The sequence below is a fragment of the Artemia franciscana genome, chromosome 8 (genome assembly GCF_032884065.1).
Source record: "Artemia franciscana chromosome 8, ASM3288406v1, whole genome shotgun sequence".
Lineage (NCBI taxonomy): Eukaryota > Metazoa > Arthropoda > Branchiopoda > Anostraca > Artemiidae > Artemia > Artemia franciscana.
Genome location: NC_088870.1, coordinates 16,085,899 through 16,100,957, shown reverse-complemented (window position 1 = coordinate 16,100,957; position 15,059 = coordinate 16,085,899). Strand labels below are relative to the sequence as shown.

The following is a 15,059-nucleotide window of genomic DNA, read 5'->3' as shown; positions in this document are numbered from 1 at the left end:
GGACAATATTGGTAGACAGAAAAATTGTGGTTTTGGATTTTGCTGGTTTTTGATCTTTAATTACAACTTCAAAAATTTGCTGTTTGCAGTTCTGCCATCCAGCTTTATAAACCTATTTTTTCACTGATAAATCTAAACCTTTTTTCAAGAAATTGGTTTTTGTTGTAAAAGACCCGAAAAAATATCTTCGTTTTGGGCGATTTTCGATTCGCTTCTATTTTGGATCAGTGTCAAAATATTATTTTCTCGGGTCAGCACAATTGCGTTTTGAATAAACCAAAGCTTTCTGTTTGTGTATAGTGCAACAGTACTTCTGGTTTTGTATTGTAGTTAGGTATTCAAAAGAGTATTTTTTAGATCTCGAAGTAGACGAGGTAATTACAGAGTTGTTATTTTAACCCCTGTTGCTTGACAAAAATTTGCTGTAACCAGTCAGAACTTAGCTATAGAGCCAACTACCCTCTAATGAAAACGATATGAGTATAACTGTAAAGTGAAAAGATTGCAAATTACTGCAAAAATGGAGATGTCCGGAGGGAGATGTACTTCGTGAGATACCAGCCGTGCCTGATAAGAAAATATATTAGTTTTTGTAGCCTAAAGACTACCAGACATAAGCTAATAGGCTATTTGCAAAATGTATGGTGTGAAAAAAGAAGACACGCTATGTGTACATACTATGTATACTGCGTCTATACACAATGCACGACATATATGTAAGGAAATATATTAGTATTTCTAGCTCAAAGACCACCACACATAAGTTAATATACTATGTGGAAAATGTTTAGTGCTGCAAGAGGAAGGGATGCAATGTGTGTATATACTTTATTATTTATGCATATTTTTCTATATAAGTCTATAATTTATTTTATATTAAAGGCATGGAATTGCATAATGAATCGCTTAAATTACATACAATATAAAGTATTTCCGACAAAGCCTTAAAAGTTTTGTTTTGTTGTCACGTAAGTTGTCAGAAAGATGCATTCTTTGGACTCTGACATTAAACGTTCGATAGTATGGTCTCCCCCCCCCAAAAAAAAACAAACAAACAACAACAACATGAAGAAGTGGATTTTGTTTGGATCATATTCAAGGAATAACTTTTTAAGCTTATAATTTCTCTTTATTTTCTTGATTGCCATAGAAATTAGATGGCTGTCACCTTGAAATTCTTCAAGATTACCAAATGCAAGGCAATACAAGAAAGCCGAGAATTCTCGTTCAGACTGCTGGTCATGTCTCTGGTGCTGTCTATTTTTATCAAAGAAAAGATTTGGCTGTAGATCCTTGGCCTGTTGATAAGGTAACAAAATCTTCTTTACTGTTAGCTTATATCTAGTCACAATACCATTGCTTATCAAGAAAAACACTGATTTTGAAAGAATCGAAATTGAGAAAAATGTTCTTGTTCTCAAAATGATTCAATCAATCAATCAATTTATTTGTACAAAAAGAAAATATTACAAGCGTACAGCGGTTACTAAGCCAAAGAAACTTTCCTGGTAATGACAAGGATGGAGAAATCCTCTGCAACATCTGTGACGGACCCCTGAAAGACGAAACTAAGACAATTAAACCACTCTTACTTTCTACCAAGCTTGGCTGATGTCAAACAACCTATTCTTCAAATGTCCAGAATTCAAGAATTTAGGGATACATTCAGCTCTTCTGAGGTTCGATTACCGTCAAGACGCCAAAAAGACCAACACTGGTCTTTGCTTCCCACCAAGTTTAGCTGGAATGCGACGCTCACTTCTGGTAGACCTGCTGATTGCAAGAATTTAAGGACCCCTTCTCCTGTCATCATAGAGGTAGAAGAGTCAGTGCTCCCAAAAAGGCACAATTCGGACTTACTTATCACTGGGCTCAGCTGGAATTCTACATCACCTCCTGAAAGATGTCTTGAAGATAAGGGACCATAGATGTTTTTCTTTTTCCCTCCCAGGGGTTTGGTGGATCCTTGGCTTCGAAAAGACAGAAGTAGCACATAAAATTTTACTTCGACTAAGTTTAGTTAAGATCCGTTCTGGTTATTGTTCAGATGGAACATATTTAGGGGAACCCTCAGTGTCTGCCTCGCAGATTTTGGACCGGCTTTTAATATTCAAAACGCATAACTGGGGCATTGGCTTTTACTTCCCATCTAATTTTATTAAATTCCGACAGCTCCATCTAGTAAATGCCTTAATGACAATAATATAGAGATCCAATAGCATCAGATAAGTTGAATGAGACACAAATTTTCGAAAGGGACAATTAAGATACTTAATCATAATTCCGACCAACTTTAAGTGAGGCAAGACGACCCTTTCTCCTAGCGATGCTTCTGATAACGGAAATTTACGTGCCCTTTACCCGTAAATGTCAGGCTGGCTTCTCATGAAACAGTTCGTGGTAACTGTAAACTGTAAGTAAAGGGTGACCTGGTTTAATACTAACTGATCTATTAAATAGGGCATTTTGATACCCATAGGTAAATCAAAAGAATCGGATTATTATGCTAAGTTCAAATATGTAAATTTTATTAAGTTTAATTTTGCCAATCAGTGGCTACGAGCCTAAGAAAATTTGTCTGATGTAAAAAAAATTGAGAAACACCCCCAAAAAGTCTTTCATCTACGTAGGACTGAAAATTTCTTAATATATGTGTGTGTGTGCCAGCAAAGGATCAAATCAAAATTACACCATCAGAATCAGCATACCCGACAACCCTGTTGTAGAGGTTTCAAGCTCCTTTCTGCAGAATCAGCATATCCGACAACCCTGTTGTAGAGGTTTCAAGCTCCTGTCTGCAAAAAAAAAAAAATCATGAGGAAGGGGATTTTTCCGTGGACCAAATTTCCTGGCGTTGTTTAAAAAAGAATCGGGAATTAAAAAAAAATCAAGTTTTGTCAACTGAAGTAAGGAGCAACACTAAAACTTGAAACAGACAGAAATTTTTACGTATTAAAGGGGCTGCCCCTCATCAATACATCGCTTTTTACGCTAAAGATTTGTCCCAATTCTTTAAAGATGAATCCTGAAAAACAACGGTTGTTTAATTAGAATAACAATATTTTTTGAAAGTACTAAAAACTTTAGCGTAAAGAGCGAGGTGTTGAGGAGGGGGCAGACACCTTCTTATACGTAATAATATCGGTTTGTCTTAAGTTTTAGTGTTGATCCTTACTTTTAGTTGAAAAACTTGTTTTTTTAATTTAATTCCCTAAAAGCATCATTATTTTTTGTGGATTTCTTTCAATAGTCACTCACCCCGAAAAGGAACAACTAGGACATTTACACATACTTTTGTTCAAGTTTGGTTGAAATATGATAACTCCTCTTTTTATAATTTAAGGCTGCCTCCCATTTCCCTCTTCTGCATGGGTTGGAATGGATCTTGATCTCAATAATGTGAGTAGTAAATTAACTCTTACTTCCGACCAGGTTTCGTGAAGATCTGACAACTCCTTCTATTGAAAGCCCTTATGGCAAGATTTATGAGATTCCCTGCATACGCTAGATCAGATTTCAAATTAAAAAGAAAAGAAAAAAGTGTTTCACTCACAATTTTCTTCTCATCAGGTCTGGTTGAGATCCGACCAACCGTTTTGGTAGATCTTGTAGTGACAAGAACTTGAATACGCGTCTCCTCTGCAATTTCAGAATGTGTTAGGATCCCAATAAGGCACAAATAAGGTGCTTACTCCTACTTCTAACCAAATGTAACCCCATCTGCTAGGCTTTCTGAAGACCAAATTTAATTTAAATCCGCCACGATATCCACAACGGGTCTGCAACATCTAAGTGCATAACTAAAACATCTGCTCAGTTTGGACCCGGCCATATTGTCTTATAGATGTCCTAAAGACCTGAATTTAAACATCTCCTCCCCCACTAGAGGATAGATTTATTTCAGAATCTAGAAAGGCCTATCTGGGGGACTCGCTCTTGTTTCTCACACACTTTAATTAAAATCTGATAGCCCATTTTGTTAGATGCTCTAGTGACAAGAATTGAGCATTCCTTCCCCCTAAAGAGATTAGATCAGACTTGGACACGAATGAAATTACAACTAGGACACTTACTCTTGCATTCCACCTAAATGTTTGTATGAGGCTAAACTTCAACAAACCTTCATCAAAACAACTTGCTATATGTCCTGATGACTCGAATTTAGGGACTATCATATCTCCTTTCCATGTTTCAGAGATGCAGGTTGATTCTCATTCAACCAAAAAAAGATGACCAGAGCACTAGCTCTAGCTTCTGACCAAGTTTGCTGTAGATCTGACTATTACCTCTGGTACGTTTACTGATTGCAGAAGTTAATGAACCCTTTTGTCCCTGACAAAGGATAGATTTTCCAGAGAGCCCAAAAGGGCAACTAGGACACTATTTTTTACTTCCTATTAAGTTTGATGGAAATATGATAATCCCTACTGGTAAATATGCGCATGGGAAAATTTTGGACCAACCAGATTGGCCAGAGGACAATGCTCTACACGAGGCTGACACCAAATGATCCTTAAGAAGTCTACATTTGGAATTGGACAGTTCTGTTTGATTTTTGTTAATACTATATAATGGGCTAGAAAAACATGATTTCTTATTTTTTGTTTATAAAAATGCTAGTAATTTTACAAACTTGAGGAGCGTTTCTTCTCTGTTTCACTATCCCGTCACCAGATTTTTTGTTTTTACCTCCCAGCATTACCTTGCTACAGACCACTGAGGATAATTCAAACAAAAGGAATTTGGAGACTAGATTTACAGGTTAATTTTTCCTGAATCAAATTCAAATAGTCCAGAAGGTATATAGAATTCTTGATGTCATGGGCTGATGAAATAATATTGTGCTCTATACGATTCTGATTTTTCGAGCTCAGGGTTCAAAAGGATAATGTTATCCTCTTTAAGTCCGACGTTGAAACATCTTTAAGAAGTCTACCTTTGGAGACAGGGCGTTCTTGTTTTGCTTTATGTTTATACTGTTTAATTGGATTGAAAAATGATTTCTATTTTATTTTCTAGAAAACTACAGAAAATTTTTTGTTTCAGAGGACTTTTTTGTTTGTTGATCCTCAGACCACAATTTTTCTTGTCATGTTTCTACTTCCTAACGTTACCTAGCTACTGGCCACACATCGCAATCCTAACAAAAGTGAATTGGAAAATGTTTGTACTTTTACAGAATGATTCCCTAACACTCAGAATTAGAGATAAAGCATTCTCGATTCAACGGTTCATTGGAATAATTTCATGCTTAAAACTAGTCAAACGTTAAATTATCCCTAAAAGTCTGCTTTTGGAGGTATGACGGTTTGTAGTCTGCTTTTTGCTCATATTATTTCCTGTACTTAGTTTTTTTTTTTTTTTTTTTTTTTTTTTTTTTTAATTTGCATCTCTTGCCTTTACCATGTTAGAGACAGCTGCATATAATTAAGAAAAAACAATAAAAAGTAAGCTGCAAAGGGTAGTTTTGCTTTGCATCGCAGTTATAATAGACGACTGGCAGTGCTAGTTTTACTTACCTCTGATAATTGGTTTTCCCTGCTTCAAACGCCTCAGAACCCTTTACTGGTGGCGTGAAAGGGAAATGTCAAGGAGCTTGCCAAAACACATGCTGCCTATATTCTATTAATAATTAATAAGTTTATGCTTATTATTAATGTAAAAGGTAAAAGGCTTGATTTATTACTGGATGACAGTGGCGTCTATCTTCAAATACGCAGGGGCGGGGTAACTGTATTTTTCAAAATCTTGCTTCAACTTCTCTGTGATCATTATCAATGATCATTATCTTTAAAAATACCTCGCCCATTATTAAAAGTCATACATTTGTGCTCTGTAGTAAATCAGGTTAATTTCGGTCAAAAGCATAGATTCATTACCTGGATAGATACCAGATAATATAGAAAAGTTATTGGAATGCTCAAGCAGATAAACGGTTATCACGCAGCTAACTATAAATGTGGTAGCACACCAATTTTGGAGACAACCAATTGTGGTAGTAAACCGAGCATACCTAAATAACCCGTTTTGTTTACTTAAGACGCCCTTGGAAACTTTTGCTGCTGACATGGATGAAAAAGCACAAGGATCTTGCAAAAACATATGCATTTTATAGTCTGTTACAAATTAATACGTCTATGGTGCCTAATAATCTCTTTTTAATTTCAGAGGATTTATGGAGTTTGTCTGCACCCCAGGTATGGTGGCTGGTTTGCGTTACGGGGTGTAATTGTATTTCCGGACGTTTTGGTTGGAGATGTGCCTAGACCTACTCCAGTTGACACCCTTGTGGCAAGTGTCTGACTGATGAACTTTTAACTTATTTATTGAATCTTCTGAAGAACATGGTTGTGTTCGCTTCTAAACGGAGTCTTTTGGAAACCAAACTAGTCAGCTTCACTTCTGAAGTACAAGAACTAATAACTTCTGGCACTAGAAGTACCAGATAAGACTTTTAAATTTTCATGTTAATAAGGGAATAGAATACGAAAACAATGAGAATAATGCATTTTGGCTGTTGAACATTAAATTAGTTTGTAGGGAAGTGAATTTGACTAACTTGGTTGCCAAATGTAATCACTAAGGTGCCGCCTCCCCAGTCTCACAACTTGTGGGACTTTCCTGAAACTTTCTGTGGGTCTCATTCTTAAGCTTCCGCTTTTTTCTATTTCGATGAATTTGCCCCACCTTAAACTTTATACCTTCTTCAAAATAAATTCCTCTGTACAAAATGAATAGATTTTATTGACAAATCCCCTACCCAATTTTAAAAAGCAGTACACAAAAATTATGGGTCGTAGATTAGTCTGGAAGCAGTTTACAAACTTATTTATTCCAAAACATAAAAATTTGCAAGAAAAGTAAAGGAATTTTAGAAGAACTGTAGGTGGTAACATTGCGATTATATTTTGAATGTGAAATTCCTATTGGACCAAAAATCAAGTTCACCTTTGCTACTGGCTATAATTTTTGGCTTCAGTTATCCTAACTTTTCTGTCATTAGATATCCCTCAACTAGACAATTTATGCCAGTAAGCCCCCACTTCAAACCGTTACCTTGATTGGCCTAGCTTTTATAACTCCAAGAGTTTATAGCTCTAATTTATAGGCTAATTGTAAGCCTCTAGCTTAAGTTTTGTTGGAGTATTGCTCAGAGTTAAAATTGAACAAACTGTAAGTAGCATTACTCCTTGGACTTGACTTTTTGCAGTTCATGCTTGATATGAAAAATGATATATTTACTTTAAGGAAAGTTTAGCAGGTTTTCAATGGTACTCCTCATTTGTTGTGATTCTTTAAATCGTTCAATAGAATAATAATTTTGTATACAAAAATAATAAATTTGGAAATTACGAGGCATTCAATTAATAAAGAACACGGATTTAAGTTGTCTATAGTGATCATCTTAGTTAACTAGATCTTAGATTTCAAGACGCATGGCAATGCTGTTTTATAATATCAATGTTCTTAGGCATAAATTTAGTCCTTGATGAAAGCAATCTTGGGGAGAAAATCCCCTTTGCCCCTTTACAAATTGTTGCTGTTATGATTTACAACAAAAAAGACAGTTTATCCAGCGGTAAAACCCAAGTCGGTAGCCGGGTCGGGCCTCTTTGGATGTCAAGTCGGGGCTCCAACATCCTCATATTGATACCCAAGGAATTTAAAGGTGTCTAAAATTGGGTGTGTCGATTGACGATTTCGATACACAGAAATATAAATAAAGTAGCAGAGATGCGGCGTTGCCAACACGGTACAGTGTTGTCGTTTTTGGTTCAGTTTAAAAGTCCTGGTACAATGCGGCATATTTGGAAATTGTTTGGTACAATCGAATTTTCCAATACATTTTGGTTTTACTTGCTCCTTTTTGACTAAGATATCTGTTCTAAGTTTTAGTTTATTGAAAATTTTCTTCTTGTTATGGCAAATTTTTAACCTGCTGTTCAGGTGATACAAATTAATCTCTAGCTTATTTAAATCGGGAAATTTGTACAGTTTATTTCAAAGATTTGGTAACGCTGCATAGATAACAAGACAGTACATCCGATTGATGTCCATGGGATCATGTCTCACAAAAAGGATTCTACTAGGAACGCATAATTTACTATATAGATCGAAGAAAAGAGGGAACAAATATCTCTGTATATAATAGCTGCACCCATCCCCCAAGAGCCAGAAGCCAGTCGCAAGTTGTTGCAGTCACAGGTAGTTGCCGTCGCAAGAAGTTAAGGCAGAGTCATAAGTACTTTCTAATTTTGGTGCTAAGATATATCAGTAAAGCAACGTAGATAACATGACAGCACATCCGATGGATACCGATGGGATCATTTCTTGCAAAATGTATTTTCTAGGAAATCACAAGTCAATAATATAGATCGAAGAAAACAGAGAACTACCCCGTCCTTCAAGAGCCAGAAATCTAAAGCCGTAAAAGTAAACATTTATATTTTTGACTAAGTATTATTCGTCGCTTTAGCCATAAATAATGGTGCTTCAGTCATCGATAATTTTGTTTTTGTCGAAAAGCAGTGACTAATATGTTGTTTAGCCATTAAAATTGTATCTTAAGAATAGCAGAACCGCCTTTAAAATTTTGCTCGTTTCAAAATGGCAGAGAGTTATATGTGCCATAAGCAGGGGCAGATCGAGGGGCTGGGTTTAGATACACGTGCGCCACAAGAATATTGGAAGTTTTACTAATCACAGGATTAGAGGGGTGGATTTGACAGGATTAGGATTAGTACAATTAAACAGGATGAGGGAAAATACCGATGCGGGAGCCTAAGTGTATCCACCCCGCTGTGAGAGTCATGTAAGCAGAGTCGTGAAGCTTATGTGCCAGCAATAGGTGAAGCCTCCCGTTTTATTCTTTGCTTTATGCTCGAAATGCGCACAGAAGAGTAGATCCAATAATGAATGCTCCTCAGGAATTGTTAATGGACAAGGTAGAGGGGGCCATATGCGCATAGATATTTCTGCTGTAATTGTTAGAAATGTCATTAAAAGCTGCTCTGCACTTTAATCCGGAGACCCCTCGTATCCAAATTTTAAGTGACTAATCTATTTATGCCCGGTTATGTTTTTGCTATTTATGTCTATCTCCTTTCTAGTCTGATGAAAAGAAGAAAGAATTACTTGAAAAATACAATTTTAATTGGGAAGACTGGTCTTTTCGAGATGTTATCCCTGTTGAATCTCGCTATTCTGAACTACAGAAGCAGTATTTTTCAACAGTTCCAGCAGAGCGTACCTCCATAGTTGAACGCATACGGTCTTCTTGTGCAAAATACAGCTAATAGCTTTAAGATAAAATATTCCAGATCTGACAATCTGCCATACTTGTTTATTAAGTTTTTAAATTGTTCAGTTTTTTTTTCTGATCCGAAGATTTTGGTTTTCAGTCTTCAGTTTTGTTGTTCAACTTGTTATATTCATATCCCATTTTGTTATTTAATTTGCAATAAAAATAAATGAAAAATAAAAGGGGTCATCTAAGATATTCTAATATGTAGGATATTTTCTAAAGTAAAAATGGATAAACTATCAAGCTTAGTGGAAGCGAAGTCTGCCAGTAAACATTAAATTTTAGTTTATATAAAATGCATACTTATACATAGTAGTTGTAAAATATCAAATGTATGTGTAGGTATTCAGGAAATAAAATGTAGACAACCAGGTCATAATCATAGGATTAGTCATAAAATATTTAATGAAGGTTGAAGCCTCTCCAACCTTTCTTTCTTTATAGCCCTAAAATATGGAACTGGTGACTAATTTTCGTAGAGCTTAATTTCTTACCTAGGGTTTAAAAACTGTTAATAAAAAGTTCCGTTGGCTTTGATAGAAGGTTTTACTGAAAATTCCTTTGTAAAACTTTTCATAGACATGGGTTTATCGGCCTGTGTGGTCAATATGGGTTGGATCGCAATATAGCTTGGAAATAGAGATTATGCAGGCCGGCTTCTAGACCGTTGCGAAGAATGCAGAGAGAAAGCCGAGCCGGAATAGTGATGACAGAGCTAGCTTGGGAAAACAGGGCTTGAGACCAGAATTTATTATAATTATCTAGACCATATGCTTCGGTCATGTCAAGGCGCTGCAGAATCCCCTGGACTTCCGCGGCAGATTAGTTGATATGGTCCAAGGCTGTATCAGTACGATGAGGGAAGTCAGGGATTTCTTTGTCGTGGTCATCAGTCTTTGCGAGTTTTAGAAGTTATGCCCTCCTCCGAAATAAAAAGTGCCGTATACGTTCACGGGAGAGTCACCTTCTATTCAATTTTCAAACAGTTCGTGGTAACGAACTGTAGTAAGGAGCGACCCGGCTCAATAGTAAACGAAACTCTAAAAAACGGAATTTTGATGCTAAAATATACATCAAAAGAATCGGATTTTCATGCTGATTTTAAATATATAAGTTTCATCAACTTTAGTCTTTGTCATCAAAAGTTACGAGCCTGAGAAAATTTGCTTTATTTTGGAAAATAGGGGGAAACATCCCGTAAAAGTCATAGAATCTTAACGAAAATCACACCATCGCATTCGGTGTATCAGTGAACCCAATAGCAAATATTTCAAGCTCCTATCTACAAAAATGTGGAATTTCGTATTTTTTGCCAGAAGACAAATCATGGGTGCGTGTTTATTTATCTATTTTTTTTTCTTTTCCCCAGGGGTCATCGTATCGACCAAGTGGTCCTAGAATGTCGCAAGAGGGCTCATTCTAACGGAAACGAAAAGTTCTAGTGCCCTTTTTGAGTGACCAAAAAAATTGGAGGGCACCTAGGCCCCCTCCCACGCTCATTTTTTCTCCGAAGTCGAGATTAAGGAGAAAGTAAGGGGTAGCATTGAAGCTTAAAACGAACAGAGATTATTACGCATATGAGGGGCTCTAAATATACTTTAGCATAAATAGCGAGGTATTTAGGAGGAGATAAATACCTCGCTTTTTATGCTAAAGTATTTTTAGAAATTTCAACTATTTACTCTACGGCCTTTCTGATTCAGGGGTCATTCTTAAAGAATTGAGACAAAACTTACGATTTAGTGTAAAGAGCGAGGCATTAACGAGGGTACAAACCCCCTTATATACATAATAAAAATATAAGAATATAAAAGTTTGTTACGCAAGTTAATTCTTAAGTTACGTATATTTTTTACTAATAGAAACGTTAGTTAAAAATTAAAAGTTATAGTTGCCTTTTTATGTAACCGAAAAATTGGAGCGCAACTAGGCCTCCTTCCCCACCCCTTATCTCTCGAAATCGTCTGATCAAAACTAAGAGAAAGCCATTTAGCCAAAAAAGGACTTAATATGCAAATTTCATTTTAATAACCTGTTAATCTGATTCAATACAAAAAATTCAATAAGATTGCACAAGTATTATGGTGGAGAGCCAAAATGAAACATGCATTAATTCAAAAACGTTCAGGAATTAAATGAAAAAAACTAGTTTTTTTTAACTGTAAGTAAGGAGCGACATTAAAACTTAAAACGAACAGAAATTACTCCGTATATGAAATGGGTTGTCCCCTATTCAACGCCTCGCTCTTTACGCTAAAGCTTTTAATTGTTTTAAAAAGTAGAATTGTGGCAAAGAGTCAAACTTTAGCGTAAAGAGCGAGATGTTGAAGAGGGGACAACCCATTTCATATACGGAGTAATTACTGTTCGTTTTAAGTTTTGAATTTAACCCCAAACCCCTCCCCAAATGTACAAATATGCAGACCAAATTATATGCGTTCATTCTACCTCCCGGGAATCTCAGTCGTGACAACCTCATACCTGTAGATCCAAATTCTCGAACGTGTACTGGCTAACAGATAAGTACCAAAAATTGTAATAAAAGTGTATTTTGTACAATTTTTTTTAAACTTTGAATAATATAATATCAAGCAATAAAAACAAACTTTGATTAGATAAGTGGATGTAATGGAAATCTATAGTTGAAATTACCCGGGCTAAGGATAAAGAAAGGTAACCTATTGGCTACTTTTGACTATTCAAACTTAGCAACATGCCAACGTCTTTATCTCAGAGTTGGTTCTACCTTTCAGTGATTGAATAAAAAAAAATAGATTTTTTCAACTGAAAGTAAGGTTCAGAATTAAAACTTAAAACGAACAGAAATTATTCCATATATGAGAGGGATGTCCTTAATATACGTTCTTTCTAGTATTTTAAAAAAGCTTCTTATTCTAATTAAGTAACTCTTGGGTTCCAGGAGTTGTTTTTAAAGAATTGGGACAAAAAGTCGAACTTCAGCTTACAGAGCGAGGTATTGAGGAGGGGGCAACTCCCCTCATATACGGTATGATTTCTTTTTGTTTCAAGTTTCAATATTCCTCCCTAGTTTCAGTTGAAAAAAACTTGTTTTTTATTTAAAGTTTAATCGGTTGTCAAATAATGCCGGGAAACCCCCACGACAAATCCGTCCCTGCTGAAAATTCCACCCAGAAATTTTTTTGTGGACAATTTTGCCTATAAAATTCTCTTTAGCCTACTTTCATTTGAAAAGAAAAACTTGTTATTCCTTTAATTGTTCATCTTTTTTTCAAATCATACCGGAAAAACCCTTCATTAGGAAATTTTTCCTTGAAATTCCATCCTCCAAATTGAGAGTTTGTTCCTCGTAAAATTCTCCCATGAAGAATTTCTCCTGCAGAAAGTTTCCCCAAGGAGAATATATTCTGCGTAAAATTCCGCCACGAAGAATTTCTCCCACAGAATACTTCCCTATGGAAAATTTCTCCCTTGGGAAATCCCTCCCTCCCTTGAAAAGATTCTACGTAAAATTTTAACTCTGAAAATTTTCCCCGAACAAAATCCCGGAACTTCTCTAGATGTCGATCTTAATCGGCAAAGAGAAAGTATGATAAATTTCGTATAGGAGTTCTGGTAAATTATCCCGTGTAATATTTCTCCTTGTTCCAGAATCTCCGGAAATTTCCCTGCCCATGGGAAATTCTCCCTGTGGAGAATCCCCCTGCAGAAAATTCCCTCCCTAAAATGTCTGCTTACTTCCAAATAACCAATACTGTATGTAAACAATAGGCAACATTTATAGGTTACAGCCCTTCCCCCAGGTGCTGTGGGGAAATCATTACAATTTCCTCGGAACACCTCTTCATGAAAAATTAATCGACAAAGAGAAAGCATGACGAATTTCTCACAAGAGTTCTGACAAATTCTCTCGTCTAAAATTCCAAGTTGTTAGATCATCCCTGGAAACTTCCCCGTCCATGGAAAATTCTACCCGTGGAAAATCCCCTCATAGAAAATTCTCCCTCACCGAAAAATGTCTGTTTACTTACAGAAAAAAAAATACTATACGTTAACAATAGGCAAAATTTATAGTTTAAAGCCCTTTCCCCAGATTTTGGGGGTTATGTAATCTCCGGAGGCACAGTTATTTGATCTTTCAGCTGTGCAAACAAAATAAATGTCTCAAAATTTGGGTCGGATGACCCCAGGGGAAAAGAGTGTGAGATGAGGGCTAGTTGCCCTCCAGTATTTTGTATCACTTTATAAGGGCACTAGAACTTTTATTTTCGTTCGAACGAGCACTTTCCCTATATTCCTGGGTCATTGGTTTGATACGACCACATTGGCGAAAAAATAAAAAAGGAACAAATAAACATGCATCTGTGATTTTTCTTCTGACAAAAAATAAAAAAATACACATTTTTCGCAGATGGGAGGTTGAAATCTTTACAGTTGGATTCCATGATATGCTGAATCTTCTGGCGCACTTTTCATTAAGATTCCTTGGCTTTTTGGGGTGTTTTATCCCTTTCTCGAAGATCACGCAAATTTTCTCAGGCTCATACCTTTTGATAAGAACATTAAACTGAATGAATTTTTTATGTTTAGAATCAGTACAAAAAGCCAATTCTCTGCTATATGAGGAAGGCCTATAAGCCTAGAAGGCATTTTATACAACCAAGCCCTTTTGGAGTTCCTCAGCAATATTTGAAAGTCCCCCTGACTAAAGGCATTTTGAATTTGAGAACATGCTATACCAACTTATGGATACAGGTATGTATGCTGTGTATCAGCATGTATGAGTCAATGGGTTAAATACCTCATTTTTTCTTTTTCTCGGCCGTCTCCGAAACAATTGCCAATATTGGATCTTTTCTGCAGTAAGTTTACCGGTAGATAGCAGAAAAAGCCGACATTTTGATGTCGACTTTACATCATCAAAGAATTTGATGATGTTCAAATTTACTTTTTGATGTTCAATATTGATGTTTGCTCCGATATATCAATATCTATATTGAATATCATCCAGCACTACTTCTAGGGTGTCAACTTTGCGTGTGTTCATTGCTTTTGCATTCTTTTACGTTACATGGCGGTTAAATTGTCAATCTGTCTGTTTATTATGCATTTCTAAATAAATGAAACTATTTTTCCAACTGGTTTCAAAACATTCTAATTTATCCTGCTTTGTTTAAAGGCTCATAGCATATATTACCCTATCTGGTAGAAGGTCCAGAAGGAGTAGGAGAGTTTTACTGGAGAAGGGGGGGGGGGGGTTCAAGGAATTGATTTAGTTATTTATTTTATATACGACTTACAACATAATATTGTTTCTCCCTTTACCATCTAAAAGTATTGATGGTCAAGAAAGAGGAGGGGGTGCTGAAATGAATCGAAAGATAGGGAGAGCTCAGTGGTCCGTTTTAAGTACTAGCTAGAAAACAATTTTAAACTTTTGATTGTCCCTGAGGGAGGGGTGTTCAGGGATACCATCAATGTTGAATCTGTTGTTGTTGTGTCTCATTTGGCCTATCACGATTATAAGCTTCATTTTTCTCCAAAATACGCTGTATCATCTTCTTTTACTTTCAAAAATAGTTGAGAAAGTGAGCCTTCAATTTCAATACCTGTAAAAAAAAATTACTTTCACAGACAGCTGTTTCTTAGTAAAGGTAAAATGAAACCCAAACGCATATTTCCGTTTTTTCCTCACTTTCGAAATTTTTGGGGTAGATCTTGGGTTGAACATACCATCTTTTGACTTACTGGTGCCAAAGTGTTTAAATAAGCCTAC

At 36.0% G+C, this 15,059-nt stretch overlaps 1 protein-coding gene across 5 annotated transcripts in view; it reads left to right on the top strand.

Annotated features, from left to right (window-relative positions):
* LOC136030051 (cyanocobalamin reductase / alkylcobalamin dealkylase-like) overlaps nt 1–9,483 on the top strand; it is a 29,505-nt gene extending 20,022 nt beyond the window's left edge. For 4 of the 5 annotated variants that reach the window (XM_065708675.1, XM_065708674.1, XM_065708672.1 and 1 more), the window contains 3 exons: nt 1,151–1,309; nt 6,169–6,291; nt 9,111–9,483. In XM_065708675.1, coding sequence (XP_065564747.1) covers nt 1,151–1,309; nt 6,169–6,291; nt 9,111–9,296 — 468 coding nt within the window. In that variant the 3' untranslated portion in view covers nt 9,297–9,483. The remainder of the gene's footprint in view (nt 1–1,150; nt 1,310–6,168; nt 6,292–9,110) is intronic. The other variant, XM_065708673.1, reaches the window with a different exon arrangement.
* The last annotated feature ends 5,576 nt before the right edge of the window (nt 9,484–15,059 follow it).